This window comes from Mirounga angustirostris, unplaced genomic scaffold (assembly GCF_029215605.1).
Source record: "Mirounga angustirostris isolate CCGP_5_RB_7025 unplaced genomic scaffold, mMirAng1.0.hap1 SCAF_3, whole genome shotgun sequence".
NCBI lineage: Eukaryota > Metazoa > Chordata > Mammalia > Carnivora > Phocidae > Mirounga > Mirounga angustirostris.
The window spans coordinates 135004592-135024660 of NW_026991711.1; the positions used below are offsets into that span (position 1 = coordinate 135004592).

The following is a 20069-nucleotide window of genomic DNA, read 5'->3' on the forward strand; positions in this document are numbered from 1 at the left end:
TTGGTAATTAAGATACCTAGTTGCCAGCATAATGCTGGTACAAATGATGTAAATAATTTAGGAAAGAAATTAATTTCAACGTCCATTAGAGGAGATCCATGTTTGTAGCAAATGCAAATAGAAAAATAAAATTAGAGAAAGGGTTATTTAAGCTTATTATTTTTAGAATTCGTATTTGGCTATTGAATCTCTTTTGAGTTACGGGGAAGAATACTTCTAATGGTATTGGAAACTTTCCATTTTAAACAAATAGTGGTAAAACTTTATACTCGGAGGGTGGCATGATAAGCGTCAGTGTGTGGGATCAACTTTCTCAGTTGGTGGTAACATTACAAAAGTACTATCTTTGGCCCTTTTTAACTAAAAGATAAACTTTTGGCAGCCTCAGTGGAAAATTCTGAAACTGATCAAATGGACTGGTTGGTTTCTAGAAAAAATGGTCATTTGGAAATATTCAGAGAGTTAGATGATTAGATAAGGACCTTACTAAATGAGAAACTCCACCGTGAGGGGGCTCCATGGATCTATGGTAATTATCCTCTTTTCATACCCAAGGCATTTCACACCTACTTGCTAGGCACCTAATAGGCATTTCACACCCCAGCTAGCAGTGACTTGACCTCACTTTTCTTCTCATAATAGCTCCAGCCAGCCACCGTTTCCCTTTCAGAGTTGCCTTTTGAGGAGAAATCTGCCTGCCACTTTGAGTTCTAGACGTTTTGCTTGGTAATACGTAGAATATAAAATTTCCCCCATTTAAGAAAACTGAATATAAAGAAACTAAACAAGCATGTGCTGATTATTTTCATTAGAGCTAAATAATAAATCCCTTTGATATTTAACTTAATTTTCAAAAGTGATGTAGTCCCAAATTTGCAGGAAAATTTATGTAAAGCAAGATTAAACAGTTTTAGTAAGTTAAGCATTGAACCATCTTTATGATGGACAACTATTTCTTACTGTAACAAATGAAGACCTAGTTTTGCTTCTTTAGAAGCAATGATAGTGTAATTTGGTTTTAAATAAATAAAAGGTAGCCTTAGTCCAAGAAATAATGAATGTATTATTATTCCAAGCTTAAGTATCATTAGTCCAAGAAGTTTGGTATTAGAAGGACAGATTCTGGGAACAGTATGGGTTTCATTTTGAAAGCATTAAAATGATTTGTTACTGTTTAGATAGCTACAGATTTATGTATGGATGAATGTGTATATCATTTGTGTAACTTCAGAACTGACTCTTAGAACTGTTAGGACTGTTATAGATCATCAGCCTGCAAATATCAAGGCAAACCTGGTTTTCATAGGATAGTTTTGACAGTACAAAATAATGTCAGTCAGAACAAAAAGTCCTTAAAACATGAAAATATTTCAGAGAAAATGCAAAGTGTGTTGTATAAACTTTTTGCTGTTCTGTTCTGTCATATTACTACTCTTAATAGCTCCTAATATTTTTATTACTGTAAATTTAGAAAATTTAATAGTTAATTTTAGTCCATTTCAAATTTGGGATGCTAAACATTTGAGTTGTTGAGAATCTAAGTAATCTTAGTCTTCCATTTAAAGTCCCCTCTAAGTCTGGCTCCATGCTTTCTTTCCAGCCTTCTTGCTGGACTAATAGATGTAAGATACACTTCCGAGTTTAACCTCTACCATGAGCCAGCAGGACCACAGGCAAGTCATGGGATGGTTTCTTCACCTGTACATAAAAGAACTACACAAAATCTGGTTTTAGCACTTTATTTGGAGAAACCCTTTGAGAATCTAATGAAAGCTGTCGATCTTTATACCCAGAAAACTGCTGATTCATACAAAATGTTGCATATGATTTCAGGAGCTGCAGTATTCCCCTGAAGCCATCCACACAGACTTCAGTTTAAAGATCCCCTGGATTGTAGGTTTTCTGATTTTCAAAATCTGTAATTCTGTATTTCTATCCCACACCATCCTCTTGTCTAGCTATACTGTATTAACCTCATGTTTTCAGACTCCTGGATTTTTACTCATTATTTCAACTTTCAGATGTCCTTTCTTATCCCCTTATCCATCCTCACCTTTAAAACCCTCGACTTAAAACACAGTTCAGATGTCTTTTTTTTTTTTTTTTTCTGTGAAGCTTCTTCAGTCAGAATTAATTTTCTCCTTGGAACTTTGTACCTCCGTTATAGCCCTTAAACTCGTTGGTCTTGTATTACAGTTTATTAGAGGGCTGTGTGTCCTCTGTCTTCCCTTCCTCTTCTTATCTTGTCCTTAATAGATGATGAATATCTTGACATAAGCAGCTATGTTCCTATTAGTTTTGTAATTGAATGGTGCCTTACTAGTAGTAGTAGTGGAATAAATGCTTGCTAAATTAATTTGACTTTTTCACTCAGTTGTGATGACTGTCTGTTATGTCATGTGCTATATCCTGGGAAGGTTGCCCCTGCCCCCCAAAAGTAGGTGATGTGAAATAGAACCATAGAGAACCTCCTATATTGGATGAATTTAAAGAATGGGTAGAATTTAGGGAGGTGCAAGGGCATTATCTGGGAGAGATGAAGAGAAATGAGAGAACTCGTGTGTTTTACCTATATTTCCTTATTAGTGAAATTAATCTATTTTTGCTGAAAATAGATAGGTATTAAAATTTAGCTTACAATTATTAATTAAGCTCTATATTTTACATTTTTGCCACTTTTGTTTTCACAGGTACAAGAAAATTCCCCAGGACATAGAGCTGGACTGGAGCCATTCTTTGATTTTATTGTTTCTATTAATGGTTCGAGATTAGTAAGTTAAACTTTTTGTAGTTTTGACTATAATATTTTGTAATCTTTTAAAAATGGAATTTTTCAGGGGCACCTGGGTGGCTCAGATGGTTAAGCGTCTACCTTCGGCTCAGGTCATGATCCCAGGGTTCTGGGATCTAGTCCCACATGGGGTTCCCTGGTAGGCGGGAAGCCTGCTTCTCCCTCTGCCTCTCTCTCTCTTTCTCACTCTCATGAATAAATAAATAAAACATTTTTTTTTAAAAATGGAATTTTTCCGATTATCTGGGGTGGATATTAGTTATAAACATTATATGGCATATGATACCAGTTTATAAAAACTATGTAAGGAGACATGAAAATGTCAAATATAGAATACTATACCTCACCCTTCAGTGATTATCTTAGGAGAATGAAATAGCTCCTGATATTTTTATTAGGAGACTTTTTATATGTTGAATATTTAGGTTTTTTTTTTAAGTAGAAATAAGATGAAAAAGTTTGCCTTTTCAATGATTTCAGACCTTTGTATGCTTGGATTAGTAAAGACTCCTCAAATAACATATCAGTTTGCTTGGAGCTTAATTTCATGATATATAAATAATGCTTTTAGAACCAAATAGGTATGTTCCAAAAGTACAGACTTAAAACCACCTTTTATAAGTTGCTTCAGTTTACTTGTAGTAAAGTCTTGAAGGAAAAGAATTATAATTTCAGCAAAGGAAATTCTTATGACAGTGGCTACTTGGTTTTGTTTTGTTTTTTTACAGCAGTTTTAAGTCTTCATTATTTATCAGCATCTCCTGCATAATGGCCTTTATTCACTTATGTAATGAAATATTTAATGTGCTACTTCCCATTTTTCTTTCCTGCCAGTTCCTAATAAATGAATAAAGTGTATATTTAGGAGTGCTGTCCAAAATTACACCACAACTTCAGCAGATGTTTTAGATTTTAAAATCAAAGTCATACCAACTCTCTTAGTAATATGACTTCTTGTGGAGTATTTTGGTTTTTTAGCACTAAAGCCCTAGATCACTTCAAACAATGTTGGGTTGCAAAATCCATAATCCATAGTCAGCTATTAGAAAAAGTCTGAAGTTGGTAACATAGAGGAGTTGTTCCTAGTTTTCGACATTCTTCAAGGAACATTTGAATGTCAATGGCAGCTTTACCTGTTGGATGTTTTATTTATGTTATTAATATTACTCCCATAGGGCCATAGGATGCTTAAGCTAATTAACATTAATTTTTTTCATTTATTAAGAAAAATTATTTCTATGTATTCACAGAATAAAGATAATGACACTCTTAAGGATCTACTGAAAGCAAATGTTGAAAAGCCTGTAAAAATGCTGATCTACAGTAGTAAAACACTGGAGCTGCGAGAGACGTCCGTCACACCCAGCAATATGTGGGGCGGCCAGGGCTTGCTGGGAGTGAGCATTCGTTTCTGCAGCTTTGATGGGGCAAATGAAAATGTTTGGCATGTATTGGTAGGTATTAACCATGAGCTGTTACTTATAGTTTACGAAACGAAGTAGAAGGGTGCTGTCTTCATCTAAGTTGGATTGTAGAGGTATTATTATTATTAGGCTATTTTTGGTTTTTGAAAATTAGAATTCATTGCTGTGGGTTAACAGATTTTAAAAATTTAGGAAAAAGCAAATATAGATGCCTAAGAACTATTTTTCTAGTGATTCATCCATTAGAAGGAGAAATGTCAAAGCAGATAGCTACAGATAGCTAAAATAATATTTTATATTTTTATTAAGTATGTGATTTTTATGTTTGTGATTTAGATATATATTTTCTATAGTTTCTGATATCTGACATGTCTAACAAGATAGAAATACAAGGGTTTGGGCACCTGGGTGGCTCAGTTGGTTAAGCGACTGCCTTCGGCTCAGGTCATGATCCTGGAGTCCCGGGATCGAGTCCCGCTTCGGGCTCCTTGCTCAGCAGGGAGTCTGCTTCTCCCTCTGACCCTCCTCCCTCTCATGCTCTCTGTCTCTCCTTCTCTCTCTCAAATAAATAAATAAAATCTTTAAAAAAAAAAAAAAAAGAAATACAAGGGTTTTATGGGGTACCTGGGTGGCTCAGTCAGTTAAGCGCCTGCCTTCGGCTCAGGTCATGATCCTGGGGGCCCAAGATCGAGCCCCGCATCGGGCTCCCTGCTCAGTGGGGAGTCTGCTTCTCCCTCTGCCTCTGCCCCTGCCCCTCACTGCTCAAGTCTGCTGCTCCCTTTGCTCCTCACCCTGCTTGTGCTCTCTCAAATGAACAAAAGAAAATCTTTAAAAAAAGAAAGAAAGAAAGGAAAAGAAATACAAGGGTTTTTTTAAATCACTAAAATTAAGGACTGTGAACTGTAAATTTGGAAGATTATTTTATATACATTAATTTTGGGGTGTGTTTTTGTGTTATTCTAGGAAGTAGAATCAAATTCTCCTGCGGCACTGGCAGGTCTTAGACCTCACAGTGATTATATCATTGGAGCAGACACAGTCATGAATGAGGTAATTGGTGTGTTTATTAATAATGAAAGTTCTATAACATTTTCTCATTAATGTATAGGTTCAGAAGTATAATTTACATTTCACATTTAGAGTTGAAATTTAGGTCTTTGCTAATCAAGATAACTTACACATCAGGGTGTAAACAGAACACATGGGAGGAGGTGTCTTATAAGGTATAGCTGTAAGGAAAAATACATACCATGTGGCAATTGCACAGATTTTGTGTATGATATACAGAAATCTCTTAACAGGAACACCTGGGTGGCCCAGTCGAGCGTCTAGCTCTTGATTTTGGCTCAGGTCATGATCTTGGAATCATGGGATGGAGCCCCGAGTGGGGCTCTGTGCTCAGTGGGGAGTCTGCTTGAAGATTCTCTCCCTCTCCTGCTCCTTCCACTCTTGTGTGTACACTGTCTCTCTCAAATAAATCTTTAAAAATAAACCAATCTCTTAACATACCTCAAGACTAAAGCAGATGCTCATTTTGGTTATTGATTTCATTTTCTCTACCCCTTTTTAAGGGAACAAAATTGACTTAGCTATATTAGATCCTTTTCCTTGTCTGTTAGCTAGTGGAAGTATATATTGCTAAATCGAAAATGAAAGAAAAATAAGAGGCCCAGATAACCAGGTCTTAATAATGAAGAGTAGGGGCACCTTGGGTGGCTCAGTCAGTTGAAGATCCAAGTCTTGATTTTGGTTCAGGACATGATCTCAAGGTCGTGAGATCGAGCCCTGTATCAGTCTCCATGGGGAGTCTGCATGAGATTCTCTCCCTCCCCCTCCCTCTGCCAATCCCACCCCATGTGCACGCTGGCTTGTGCTCTCTCTCAAATGAAGAAATAAATGTTTAAAAGAAAATAATGAAGATTAAAAGCAGAATATATAGAATTTGGGTGTAGAAGAGTTTTATTAAAATTGCTGACTAGGTCTTAGGGAACTGGAGATAAGGCATTGCACATAGGAGATAGGTAAAATATTTGAAATCTTTTTTGGAGTATTGGTTTTAAGGAATGAGTTTTATGTCTAGCAGCAGGGCCTACAATCTGTACTTTTTATAAAAAGTTTTCCAGGTGATTCTGATATTAGCCAGGTTTGAGACCCACTGTTCTAAAGTTTAGTAACATAAAAATGTTTTTCTCCTGTGATGCTTTTGCAGTCTGAAGATCTGTTCAGCCTTATTGAAACACATGAAGCAAAACCATTGAAACTTTATGTGTATAATACAGACACTGATAACTGCCGAGAAGTGATTATTACACCAAATTCTGCGTGGGGTGGAGAAGGCAGGTAAGGTCATTGTTCAGACTAAGTTATGATTGCTTAAGCTTACCAGTAAATATTGTAAACATCATTGCTTTTATTTTGAAACAAGTTAATAGTTTATTATAAGTCTTCTGTTGAGAAAAGGAAAGAGCTAACCTAGAATACTGAAACCAGTAATCCATTTTTTTAAAGCACATATTTAGGTAGTGTGGTATAGACCTACGGTTCTTTTCTTTACTGATCTAAGAGCAAACAGTCTTGTTTTATTTTGTTATTTTAATAAAATAGTTTCAGTTTTATTTTCCCAGTTCCCTTCCCCAACAGTGGGACAATACAAGTGTAACTTTCTCTAGCTGTTGGGGAAATTTCTTAGCATTTTGTGAAAACTCTTGGCTTTCAAAAATGGACCGATTGATTTCAACCAAAAATTAGACAAAATTGCAACAAAAATAAAAAGCAACTTAGAGGGATGCCTAGGTGACTCAGTCAGTTAAGCATCTGCCTTCGGCTCAGGTCATGGTCCTGGGGTCCTGGGATCTAGTCCCGCATCAGGCTCCTTGCTCAGTGGGGAGCCTGCTTCTCCCTCTGCCTGCCGCTCCCCCTGCTTGTGCTCTCTTTCTCTCTGACAAATAAATAAAATCTTAAAAAAGAAAAAAAAAAGGGGCAACTTAGAAGGATTATCAAGCCAAGCAGAGAAGCAAACTGTAGAAAATCAATTTTCCAGGACCGTTCATCAAGTCAGTTCCCTAATTTCAAAAAGCCAAACCAAAGCATGCAGACTTAAAGTTGCTCCTTTAAAAGGTCTTTCAGCTTTTGTTTAAATTGTACAAGTTTTTCATTATTTTGAAAGCCTTATTTAATTGAGGAATTCTTGAGCATAAGCCATAATTACAGGAAAGCCTAAGGTTTGGAAACTTTTCTAAATATTTTGTAAAAGTTCCAGCATTTGTTGAGAAGAGGATGACTTAGTTGAGGCAGGCAGAGAAAGACCCTATTTGTTCATAATATCTTTCCCCACACTACCTGAGATTCTGTAGCTGACTATATGTTGCAACCAGAATGCTAACTTGTTGCAGTTTGAGAAAATAGATAGAGGTATCACATCTTAAGAATCTGAACTGTCTAGAGGGGAGAGGGGTGGGGGGATGGGTTAGCCTGGTGGTGATGGGTATTAAAGAGGGCACGTACTGCATGGAGCACTGGGTGTTATACGTAAACAGTCATGGAACACTAATCAAAAACTAATGATGTAATGTATGGTGATTAACGTAACAATTTAAAAAAAAAGAATCTGGACTGTCTGGGGCAATTCTTGATCAAGTTACTGTCCATTGTCCAGGTTTGTAAACACACAGAAATATGATCTTCTCAAGGCATTCAGAATTGACTCACTTCCAAGGGACTGCCTCATATAAACTAAATTTGTAGAGAAACTACTGTATTTATTAGAATGGCAAATTTTTAGTTTATAATAGAAACATTTCCCCTCTCCCATTAGAAGATAACTCAGGTCAGATTAGCATCACAAGAGTACTTGGTAAACACAGAATCAAAGTGCAAGGAAGAGATTCTGCTGATGGTGAAGTCCAACTGCAAAGAACATCACTAATTCTAATAAGAACATTGTTGGCTATCATTGATCAATTTAAATTATTTTATCTTTCTTCCTCTCCATCTGAGATCTAGTTCAGTGAGGATTGCAGATTTGATGGTAGAAGGGACAAAAAGTGAGCCAAGGAATAAGTAATTTTGTAATATGAAGCATCAGTGTAAAATCAGATTTGGATTAGGAAGAGCTGGAGTTGGCCACTGCTTGCTCTCCCAGCTTTTGGTGGTGGTAGTATCCACAGAAATAACAGATGCCTTGGCAGGAGAGAGGCATAGAGATAACTGTGTGTGGCCTTCTCAGAAAGTATCAAATAGTTTGGGAGATAAAAGCAATCATGATGGAAACCTAAAGTGGAATCTGATTGTGAAGGGCCTTACCATGGTCGGAAATTTGGAAACACCTCGGGCAGTGAGACTCTGAAACACTGTACCCGTGGGGGGGGGGGGGGCTGTCATTGGTTCCAAACAGTAGAAACCAACTGTTGCTGTCATAAGCAAACATGGATTTATTGCTGTGGAGTTGCTCCTATAATCAGAGAAACAGCTAAAGAATCAGCCATGGGAAGAGACAGGACTCAACACTGCTAGGGAGTTAGGGAGGAAGGAAATTAGCAGTTTTCATTAGGGTTCTACTGAAGGGATCAAGCCATTTCTGTTTTTTCTGTCACTCCCAAGATTTGTAGTCATGGGCAAGAGAGGTGGATTGGCTTCTTTGGGTTATGAACCATTCATTTCTTGGTTTGGACAAGGCCCCCCTGATGGACAGTCCCACCAGCACTGCACACAACATAGAGAAGTAATTCTCCAAAGGGAGAAAGGGAAAAGGAATATTGGGAGGCCAGCAGACTATGAAAAGAAGCAGTGTGATTATGTCTTATTAAAAACATGCCTCTGGTGGCAGTGGGAGGATGAAGTAGAAGGAATCTGGATGAATTTGGATTGATTTGTGTCAGGTTCTGAAATAGAACTAGGGGCTGTGTAAATGACATCATCGTACAGAAGTACTTAAAGCTCTTCAGTGAAAAGGCTGTATGTCATTCGTTCAGCAAATAATTATTAAGTGTCTGCCATGTGCCAGGAACTGTTACGGCAGTAAACAAAGTGAGGTCTCTGCCCTCAAGGACCTTAACATTTTATTGGGGGAGACAGAAAATAAATAAATGTGCAGTGTGTTAGATGATGATAAATGCTTGAAGAAAATAAAGGAGAGTAAGGGTAGTGTCTGTGGTGGAAGGACAGACACTGTTGTATAAAGGGTGGTCAGAAGAGTCCTCTGATAGGATGACATTATTTAAAAGAATGGAAATTGGTTTTGTATTTCAAAACCTCAGAGAAATGCAAGCTGTGATTGATAACAATAAATGTAAGAAAAAAAATATTTTCATAGCCTAGGATGTGGCATTGGATACGGTTATTTGCATCGAATACCAACACGCCCGTTTGAAGAAGGGAAGAAAATTTCTCTTCCAGGACAGATGACTGGTACACCTATTACTCCTCTTAAAGATGGGTTTACAGAGGTAAGATAACTTTACTACCGATGACATCACACAGTTCCCAGTAAAACAAGTCAAGTGTCCGTGTGTGTGGTGGTAGCACTCCTGGAGATGGGGCAGGTGAGGAGTTAAGTGCTCACCATGTTGAATTTGAAGTTCCTCTAGGATATCCAGATGGGTAGCCTGTGGATCTGGATTTCAGGAACAAGCACAAGGCTAGAGACACAGATTTGGGAATCATCAGCAAAGGGAGGGTAATTTAACCCAATGAACAGTGATAAAAATTGTCAAGGGATTGGGCCCGGGTGGGTCAGAGGACTGAGGCTGGAATCTTAAACATTCCTCATATTTAAATGGATGGGCAGAAAGGGGATCCAGCAGAGGGAGCTTGGAAGAAGTCCTAAGGGAGGACAGAGCTTCAAGAAAAAAAAGGCATGTCGACTCTGTGAGGTGTTGAGAGAAGTCAGGTGAGAGGAGTGAAAAACACATGTCCTGGACGAGAGCCTTTCAGAGACTGGCGGGGTGCAGGTATCTGATCACAGGGGACAGAGGGCAAACAGTTGGTGATAAGGTGATGATGAGAGCTGGTGCTGACTATTTCAAGAAACTTAACTGGGAAAGCAGAGCAAGATGCTGTGTGGGGACTCTTATAGGATCAGAGTGAGGCTTTTTAAAGAATAAGATATTTGCACAGGCTTATAGGCTTTTAAAATGTTTTCTCTGCAAGCCTCACAGGACAGTTAACTCTTGTCTGCATGAATAAGTAAAAACCAAACATCCAGAAGAAAAATGCTACCATTGTAAAGAAAGGTCTGCCACCACTATCATTTTATGGTACACAGTTTGGCCATCCCCAATTCTAGAGAAAGTGAAGAGGACCTAGAGAAGTGGAGCCTTTCCTCACTGCTCACCGCTGCCATTGGCCGATGGCCAGAGCCCATGTCGTTCCATGTTTAGAGTCCTACCGCCGTGTCTGCTGCTCCTCATCAGTGGTCTCTGCCCCAGTTAAGCCTCTGTGGGCAGTCTGAGAAGACCAGGGGGTGAAATGGCAGCTAAGGAAAAGGGCCAGAATGCAAGTAGTGTTGGAATGTGCCAGAGGGCACTGGAGCTGGCAGAAGTTGGAGTATCCAGAGGTGAAACCACCCATAGAATCCATGTAGACTTACTTCTCCCTCCGCCATCCCGGAAGGTAGAGGTCTGGCTGCTATGGCTGCCATGTTCAGTCATTGATGAGAAAAGGTAAGATGGACTCACGAGGTTAGACATCTTGAGAAACTTCCAAGACTTTATCATGGTATTAAGACTTCGAGCTGATTTCTTCCATGAACAATGAAAGTTAGAAACTGGCTGAGAAATCAGAGAAGAGGAAAGGTGGAGTAAAATGATTTGGGGACAGCTACGAAGGAGGAAAGAGTAGAATCTCCTCCTAGAACAGTGTGTGTAATGGGGGAGATGCCACGTGTCAAGAGACTGGAAGTGACAGGATGGGCAGATGTTTAGTGCTTGGTCCTTGACATGTAACAAAAATAGGAAAGAGTGTCTGAAGGCGGAAGTGCCAGGTGAAAACCTTTGACAGCTAGTATGATCAGAAAAGGTACCTGTTAAGAAATAAAACAAATGAGCAAATAAAAAAAAGAGAGGCAATCTCTGAAACAGACTCTTAACTGTAGAGAACAAACAGATGGTCACCAGAGGGGAGGTGAGTGGGGGGATAGGTGAAATAGGTGATGGGGATTAAGGAGGGCACGCGTGATGAACGCTGGGTGATGTATGGAAGTTTTAAATCACTATTTTTTTCAACGGAAACTAATATTACACTATATGTTAACTAACTGGAATTTAAATAAAAATGTTTTTTAAAAAAAGGTATCTGTAGGACCAGTGAGAGACAATATCTGTTCTTTAAGTAAACTTGAGTATTTTCTTTCCTTCTTTTTTTGGCAGGTCCAGCTGTCCTCTGTTAATCCCCCATCTTTGTCACCACCAGGAACTACAGAAATTGAACAGGGTCTGTCTGGACTTTCTATTAGCTCAACTCCACCAGCTGTCAGTAATGTTCTCAGTACAGGTGTGCAGAAAAATCTATTCTCTTTTCAACCTACTTTGTTTTACATGATACTCTTTTCTGTCTCAAGCTATAGAAATTTAAAAAGTAATGCCGGTGTACTTTGAAAACTATAAATATGTTTTGCATTTAAACCTCTTGGTGTATTTTAGAGTCTGGGCTTCTCTTAGCTTGGACAAGTTGTAGAGTCAGGACTGTACCTTTAAATTCTGTTCAATTGCTCTATTTACTCAACGAATGTTTGCAGTATCCCCTAGGTAGTAAACACTGGAGATACAAAATTGAGCAAGACATCGTTCTCTTTCTGGGGGTTCAGTCTTGCTCAGGGGACACGTGCATGTCTTCCTCCCTTTTCTTAATTCTTGTTCTACCCAGTACAGTCCTTTTTTGTTTTAGTTTTTTTCCAACAGCTTTATTGATATATAATTCACATACCATGCAAGTCACCCATTTAAAATAGATAATTCAGTGGGATTTTTTTCCGTGTATTTGCAGAGTTGTGCAACCATCACGTCAGTCAATTTCAGAACATTTCATTACCCCAAAAGAAACCCTATGCCCTGTCGCTCACTGTTTTTCCCCAACCCCTCAGGCCTAGATCATTCCTAATCTTCTTTCTTTTTCTGTGGATTTGCCTAATCTAGACATTTCATGCAATATGCATGGTTTCTGTGACTGACTTCTTTCACTTAGAATAATGTTTTCAAGGTTTCATTCATGTGGTAGCATATAGTAATACTTCCTTTCTATGGCTAAGTAATGTTCCATCATATGGACATGCCACATTTTATTCATCCATTTATCAGTTGGACATTTAGGTTGTGTCTACTTTTTGGCTGTTAGGAATAATGCTGCTATGAACGTTTGTGTACAAGTTTTTGCATGAACCCGTGTCTTCATTTTTTTGGTTATATTCCTAGGCCTGGGATTGCTTGGTCACATGATATAGATCTTAACTTGGTATGTTGGTAGAGTTTATTTTTCCCTTGCCTTTTTAAAAACCACCTTTTTTCTGATTTTGTTTCTTCATAATACCAAGAGTATATTATTACTCAATATGTTGAGTAAGTGAAAGAAATACTCACATAGTTTAGTTTTATTTCATTAAAACCTTTTATTCTTGAGCTCCTTTTAGTATTTGTGTTTACAATTTGTTCACATTTCACTTTGTCCTGGAATGGACTTAAAATAGATGGATTCATCAAGATGCAGTTAAGGTCAACAGTATGATTTTTGCACTTGGTCTCCTCAGTTCAAATCCCAGCCCTTTTCAGAGTCTTCATTTTCATTCCCAAAGATGTCGTCTTCTAGATAAAATTTAAAACTTCAATTTTTTAGAATTAAAAATTTCAAACATAGCCTAAAGTAGACGGCATGGTATTATAAACCCCCCCACACACACACCCAGCCCCACCAGTTTGCACTATGGTGACCTGCTTCTCTATCCCCTACTCTTTGCTGGGTTTTTTTTCCTGACTTTTTTAAAATACAGTTTGCATACCATAAAATTTAGTCACTGTATGTATACAACTCCATGATGTCTAATGAATTTATGGGGTTGTGCAGTCATCACCACAATCCAGGTTTTTCCTAGATGAAATGAAATACTAATATCATTAGTATTAAGTCATAGATACAGTTGGGAGGGCATTTAAAGTTTATTTCATTTGAGCAGAATCCTTTTTTATATTGTGATTTTTTTCTTAGATTCCATCAGATGGTCTTCTAGTTTATTCCTGGCTAGGCTTAGTACAGGTCGGCTGGTGTAACACCCACGGCAGCAGACCGCTCAGTGTCTGAGTAGCTCTCTCCTCTTTGAGAGTAAGTGTTCCAGTGCCGTATCAGAGCTCTTCTGACTGCTGTCTTCAAATCTCAGTTTCTTTTTGACATTTTAAATCTTCCCTCATTACATTATAGTTACACTTGTCTTAGAAGCACATGAAGTGAGATCCCTGGCCTTGTTATACAGTAGAGAAATGGCTTCTTGAATATTAAAAGACAGAAATGCTCAGAAAAGAGTGAAATCAACATTTTCACTTTGAGAAAATCAGTTTAAAAATTGAGTATTCTAGCAACATGACATGTGAGAACCCACTTTTTTTTTGTTATTTACCTATCTTTATTTTTAATTAAGTTGCTGCAAAGTAGCGCAGTCGGTAACTGTAGAAACGTTAAAAGTGTCTTAAAAATGTATATATGTATGGATTTGAAAATTTGGGGATTATAAAATTTTAGAAAATGAATATATCCTTTTGAAATGACATTAATCAGTATGACCTTTTCGATACACTCCCTTATGCTTCCTGTCCTCTTCCCTGCTTGATTTTTCTGCAGAGAACTGACACCATTTTACAGGCTGTGTATTTTACTTGTTCAATATCAGTCTCCCTTTTCCTGCCCCTCATTAGAATATATCCTACAGGTAGTGATTTGTCATTTCTTTATGCTGTAGAGTGCATCAGTGCCTAGAATAGTGTCCAGCATATGGTAGGTGCCCCCGAAAACCTTGAGTGAATGAACATATCAGTTACCCAACTTTTTTGAGAATCTGATGAAAGTGATGGCCCCTCTTCTACTTTTACATGCCTCTAATTTCTGCAGAAAAGTAAATACATGAAAAAAATAAGTAACTATCTGAAAAGGGTTGTTTCATGCTTTTTAGGCACAATTCATTCCTGCTACCATATTTAAGCAGATTTCTGTAAGACAGTCTGGAATCCATGTACATTGTTACTGTTTGGACAGCAAAACCTCTCGCGCGAGTAGGTGGTAAACATTAACAGAAAACCTTTATTATGTAGTATCCTAAGAGTTACTTGCATTTGAAGTACATAACCTCCTCAAGCTAGCATCAGTAAAAACCCTTCAGAGGAGAGTCACAGAACCTACCCATTTCCTATCAAAAGGAAATGGAAATTCGGGAAGCCAGGTCATTCTCTCCATCCCTGGAGGCCCAGGTACTCTTGTCTCTTTCATGCCGTCTGCCTCCCTCTCCCCTCTCACAGATCAGCATTCATGGTTTCACAGGGCATCTGCCCCCACTGCCCCCAGCAGTTCTAGGTTTATGTGGTGTCTAGTTCAGGAGTCCAGTAGAGATTGACTGGAATCCTTGAGTCCCATTTCTGAATTTCTAAAACAGTTTTCTAATCTAGCCCTGCTTAGGTCAGATGTAAAACTCTTGTCCAGAGAACTTAGCTGGGGTGGGTTTGCAGAGCCTCCTACCCTGTTAGGCCAGACTCTGCTAACAGTCCTCATTAAAGGCCACAGGCAGAGTGTGTACATGAGCTAAGGCGGCGAGGCAGCCAGAAACCAGGACGGGGTGAAGGCCTTACCATGGTGGGGAGGGAAGGCGGCTAAAGACTCCTAATAAAGTCTGTCCATTCTTTGTCAAGAATTCGGTAGAAGTTTTTTTAAAAGATCGTGTTTTGTTTCAGGTGTCCCAACAGTACCATTATTGCCACAAGTAAACCAGTCCCTCACTTCTGTGGCGCCACTGAACCCAGCTCCTACCTTACCAGGTAAGTGGCAGGCGGCAGGGGAGGAGAGATGTGTGGAGTTAGTAATAATAGCATGACTAATGTTGTGCGTCTTAAAAAAAAAAGAAAAAAATCTTACACCTTTGTGGTGTCTTTTAATTTCCTTTTATCTTTGCCATAACTTTGTGATAAATGAGAGCAAATGTCAAAGAGCTGTCAGTTACCAGCTGTTAGGTGCTGAGCCTCAGGCTCCTTATCCTCAGCCGGCCACCCCTGCGATGCAGCGTGAGGCAGGAAGCAGCAGTGTGTAAAAGTTCTGTCCTTTGGGGCTTCCTTCGTCAGGGCTTTCTAGTAGCGGTTTCTGTGAAGAGACATTGTGTCCTGACAGAGAGCATTCCATAGCAGGTTCTTCAGAAGCTCTAACATTAAGTTAGATGTTTGTTTATTTCTCTTAGTGTTCCTAATGAAGACCAAATGTCTTTATCCATCAAATAACAATCAAATATTATTTCAGGGATCAAATGTACTTGCATTGTGAGAACCTTTAATTGTATGACTCCAGAGGTCATGCACAGACATACTAAGCCATTAACCAAATTTGTATGTACACACACACACACACACACAATGGTGAAGTGTGGTAAAACGTTGACGTGTGGGGAATTTGAGTGAAAGGGATATATGGGGTTTCTTTATATAAACTACTTTTGCAACTCTAAGTGTGAAGTTATTTCAGGAAAAAAAAATTCAAAAGCGGGAGGGACTGTAAACCTCAGCCATCAAAGAGAAGTTGAGTTTCATTTACTCCTGCACTTGCTGAGCCACATCAGCCCTTTCCCCACAGCACTCAGGCCGTTGTCATTCTGGCTCGCAGGTCTGGAAGTACTCGGATGGGTTTTAACCCTTATCTGCTCAGCCACCTGATCGTGTAGGTACAGAAAGACGGTTCGCTGAAGTGAGCTGTTTCACTCTTGTTGTTAATGCTAGGACACACAGCTGCCACCCAGTACGTGGACTTCTGGTGTTCTCGCTTTGAAGCTGGTAGTAGTTGTTTCAGAACACAAAGATGGAATGTTTTCCCCGGAGGAAGTGGTTTACCTTTTGTTCTCTGCCTTCTCTCTAGGTCTGATGCCTTTACCAGCGGGACTACCTAACCTGCCTGCCCTCCCCAACCTCAACCTCCCCGCACCGCATGTCATGGCAGGCGTCAGCTTACCGGAACTCGTGAACCCGGGTATGTTGCCCATCCTGCCTTCCTAGGACTCTGGCTAATAAAAAGCTTTTATCCAGGAAAGCAGATCCTCTATTGCAGTTTTTTCCAGAAAGGGCAGATCAGTTGAACAAATTCCAGCTGCTTCAAATAAATATTAATCTTTTTTACTTAAAAAGCTTAAAAACGAAGAGGAAGAAGAAGATTTTTGTGATTCTTCTCTGCTTGGCCACCTCTCCTCCATTTTCCTCTCCTTGCACGCCGACAGCCCGAGTACCATAAGGGCCAGTTGCAGAAATAGAGAACAGTGTCGCGGCGCTGCCGTAACGGACTTGGATGGAAGGGGTACAGGCCCCCCGGTGGAGGTGAATGGACTCCCCGCCGTTCTCCTGGTGCAGGCGACTGCCGCCGGCGGTGCTTGTTTTGAGTAGCCAGGCCCAGGACCTTGGGCTGTGAAACCCTCATCCTTGCTCAGCTGGCCGCATTTGTTATTTGATAAATATTCTGTTATTAACAGATGTTTTTATAATAAAAACTGTTGGGATTTTAGCTACAGATAGTTAAGCTAGCCGATATTCAAAGCACTTCGCTCCGATTTTATGTGCTGATGGGAATGAAGCAGCAGAGTGTCCCACAAACCTCTTCTAGTTAATGATTACCCACATCACCTTTACCTCTGAGATGGCCACAGGTCAGGGCTATTAATTTCTGATTTGCGTACTGAGGCGCATGAGTGTACGCTGTCATGTTTCTGTCTAGGTCATGACGGCCCGGCTGTACACGCCCCTCTGGATGTATTCATCACCGGTCCTCATTAACCCATTCGCTTTTCAGCACAGTGGTTTAAAAAACAAAGGAAGACTGTGAACTCTAACGGTTTACCTATCTTAGCGCTTCCTTTGTTTTTTTTTCTATGCCCTGTATTTCTTGGCTTCTTCCGCCCTTTTCCCAAATTAACAGACTCAAAGAGCATTGAGGGTTTCACCAGCCCAGTGGTTGCTCTGAACATGTTGTACATTCTACCTTTCCTTGTTTTTAAAGAAGTAATACTCTTTCTTCAGTCTGCATTTTGAAATCATCACAATAAACCCGCCAAGTGTAATGGTTCCCTGTCACAGGGCTTGAACAGAGGCTGGGTACTTCTGGTGAGGCTAATGCGGGGCGGGGGCGACACGACAAGCCTTCACCAGAGGGCTGGCACCCTCTCCTCTTTCTGTTGTCTGTCCGGAGGGCAGCTCTGACTCGGGCTTGCAGCTTGTTGGGGGAAAGGGAGCACCCCCCCTTTCCCCCTCCAGTGCTAGTGTAGCTGCGTGTCCTGAGCGGGAGAATCCTCTCTTCTCTGAACTGGCTGAGTCACATGGAGGTTTTGGAGTCTAGAAGCCCAGAACCTTTCCTTCTGGCCAGCTGGTCTGGCGTGGGTACTTAACTCCGTCCTGCTTCCACCTGAGGGTAAGCGGGGTTTGTGCTGTGTGTTGCCCTTCCTCAGCTTCACTGCCCTAGTGAAATGCAAATACGGGCATGTGAGGATGACCGCTGCCTCTCTAGTGCTGGGAGGATGTGTGATCTCTGCCATTTTTGTCCTAGGTTTGCCACCTCTTCCTTCTTTGCCTCCCCGAAACTTATCTGGCATTGCACCTCTCCCCATGCCATCCGAGTTCCTCCCGTCATTCCCTTTGGTTCCAGAGGTGTCTTCTGCAGCAAGCCCAGGGGAGCTGCTCTCCTCCCTCACGCCCGCCGGCAGCCCACCTTCCGACCCTGTCACGACCACTGCAAGGGCCGACGCTGCCTCCGCACCCGCTGTGGATGTGACGCCCCCCACCCCCAAGGCCCCCAGCACTGTTGAGGACAGAGCCTGCGAATCCACCCCAGCCAACGAGAAGCCTGTCTCTGCGGTTACGGATGCAAGTGTCCCCGAGTCACCCTAGCTTTGAACCTGTCTTCGGAGTCAGCGTGGTGGGCTTATTTACCCACGGAAGCGTGTCTGGAAATGCAAACTATCGTTAATTTCATACTAGTTTGTACTGTATCTGTAGGCATCCTGTAAATAATTCTAAGGGGAAAACTAAGGAAGAGGACGTGGGCTTGTATCCTGCCAAGTCAGGGTGGGGCTCACAGGCTGGGGAGGGAAATGTCGGAGAGTGCTTGTATTTTAAAGCAACCAAAAAGAATTGTAAGAGTGGCTTGCTGCCAGGTTTCCACTGCCATTCTTGGGGGGTATACATCTTCGGGAAAGGTGGTGACAGGGCGTCCACTAGGCTCCCTGTCGCCCTGCTGCTCCTTCTGTAAGTAAATGAAATACTTTATGCCTGGTACTCACACGCAACATTTCTTGTATTTTGTAAATCGGTTTTGAGAATGCAGACCACCTCACTAAATCGTGAAAGGAAAAGCTGTTTTACTTTTGGTGTCTGTGAGTCACAGCTCTCAAGGTTTACACGAAAATTCCAACTAAAGATGTTTGGTGAAGTTACACAGTGTGCGCTATTAATTGAGCATCTTTTTACTCAGCCTGCACCCAGATCTTCGCTCAGAGCGCTCAGCGCTACTGAGACAGCGTTTTGTAGCTGCTGCCGTTGCTTTATACACCCACCATAAAAAGGCATTTAGAAAGAGGGAAAGGAGGTGTTGCACAGTTTTAAGCTGGAAGGTGGCACTTTGTGGCTACTTATTATAGCTCTACTGGAAAAGCATAGATACAGCAATAAATTACAGTAATTTTATTTTTCTTCTTGTGGTGCGTTTAAATGAGAACTAATTACCATGTATGCACTCGTTCCTCTCCAGTATGTCGCACATCTTTAATGTAATTTTTCATGTCTTATGTTTGCTTTTTCTTAAGTTTTCTAAGAGATGGTAAGTTAAGTGGAATTGATTTATTGAATGAAATTAAATGCATATTATATCTTGTTTTTTAAATAAGGCAAAAGAGGTTCATTGATTCTTGACCTGGTAGTAGCATGACTGTTACTAGGGGAGCAGCACGTGTGCTTGACCTTCACCTCCTCAGCCAGAAACTAGACTTAGCAGCACCGACCTAGTGCCTCTAATAGAGGGCCCCGCACCAGCCGATGTTCAGGTCATATCCATTTCTGGAGCCAGGTTTGTACTTAAAGCCAAATGGTAAAAGAAGGCTCCAGCTCTGAGCCTCGCTTCTTCTGTTTGCACTGTAGACACTTCTAGAATATTTCTCTCAGCTAACAATCCTATTTTTTGAAAAAGAGCTAATAACAGGTAGGGAGAATATTCACAAGCATATTTACATATTATAATTTTTTACTTTCCAGGATAGGAGGGGGTTGAGCAAGTTGTTATTGCATTCTAAAAGATGCTCATATTTTTTAAAAAATGTCAAGGAGATACCTTAGTGGAAAGCAAGTAAATATGTTTTAAGCTTTAAAAATGATTTAAAAACAAAAACAGTTCTTCCAATGCAGTGATTATTTAACTCTTGTGAGGTCACAGTTCTCATTTGAGAATGATGACAGTCCTGGGCCATCTTCCCAGGAAAATGTCCATAAGGATATCTAAAACACTAAGCTCTGGGGAGGGAGGGATTCTTGGCACTCATTTGGAAGATGGGCACACACGTGGCCTGTGTTGGCTCACTGGATCTTCCTGAGGCGCAAAACACTTATTTTAGATACTCTCTGCTTTCTTCAGGAAAACCAGTCTCAGTGTTATAT

General features: G+C 40.3%; 1 protein-coding gene across 1 annotated transcript in view; it reads left to right on the top strand.

The window, feature by feature from the left end:
- The window catches only part of GORASP2 (golgi reassembly stacking protein 2), a 35116-nt gene extending 16005 nt beyond the window's left edge, over nt 1-19111 (top strand). The window contains exons 2-10 of the mRNA XM_045868646.3: nt 2691-2771; nt 4042-4245; nt 5179-5265; nt 6425-6555; nt 9527-9659; nt 11580-11703; nt 15135-15218; nt 16300-16410; nt 17971-19111. Coding sequence (XP_045724602.1) covers nt 2691-2771; nt 4042-4245; nt 5179-5265; nt 6425-6555; nt 9527-9659; nt 11580-11703; nt 15135-15218; nt 16300-16410; nt 17971-18311 — 1296 coding nt within the window. The 3' untranslated portion in view covers nt 18312-19111. The remainder of the gene's footprint in view (nt 1-2690; nt 2772-4041; nt 4246-5178; nt 5266-6424; nt 6556-9526; nt 9660-11579; nt 11704-15134; nt 15219-16299; nt 16411-17970) is intronic.
- Nucleotides 19112-20069: the final 958 nt, after the last annotated feature.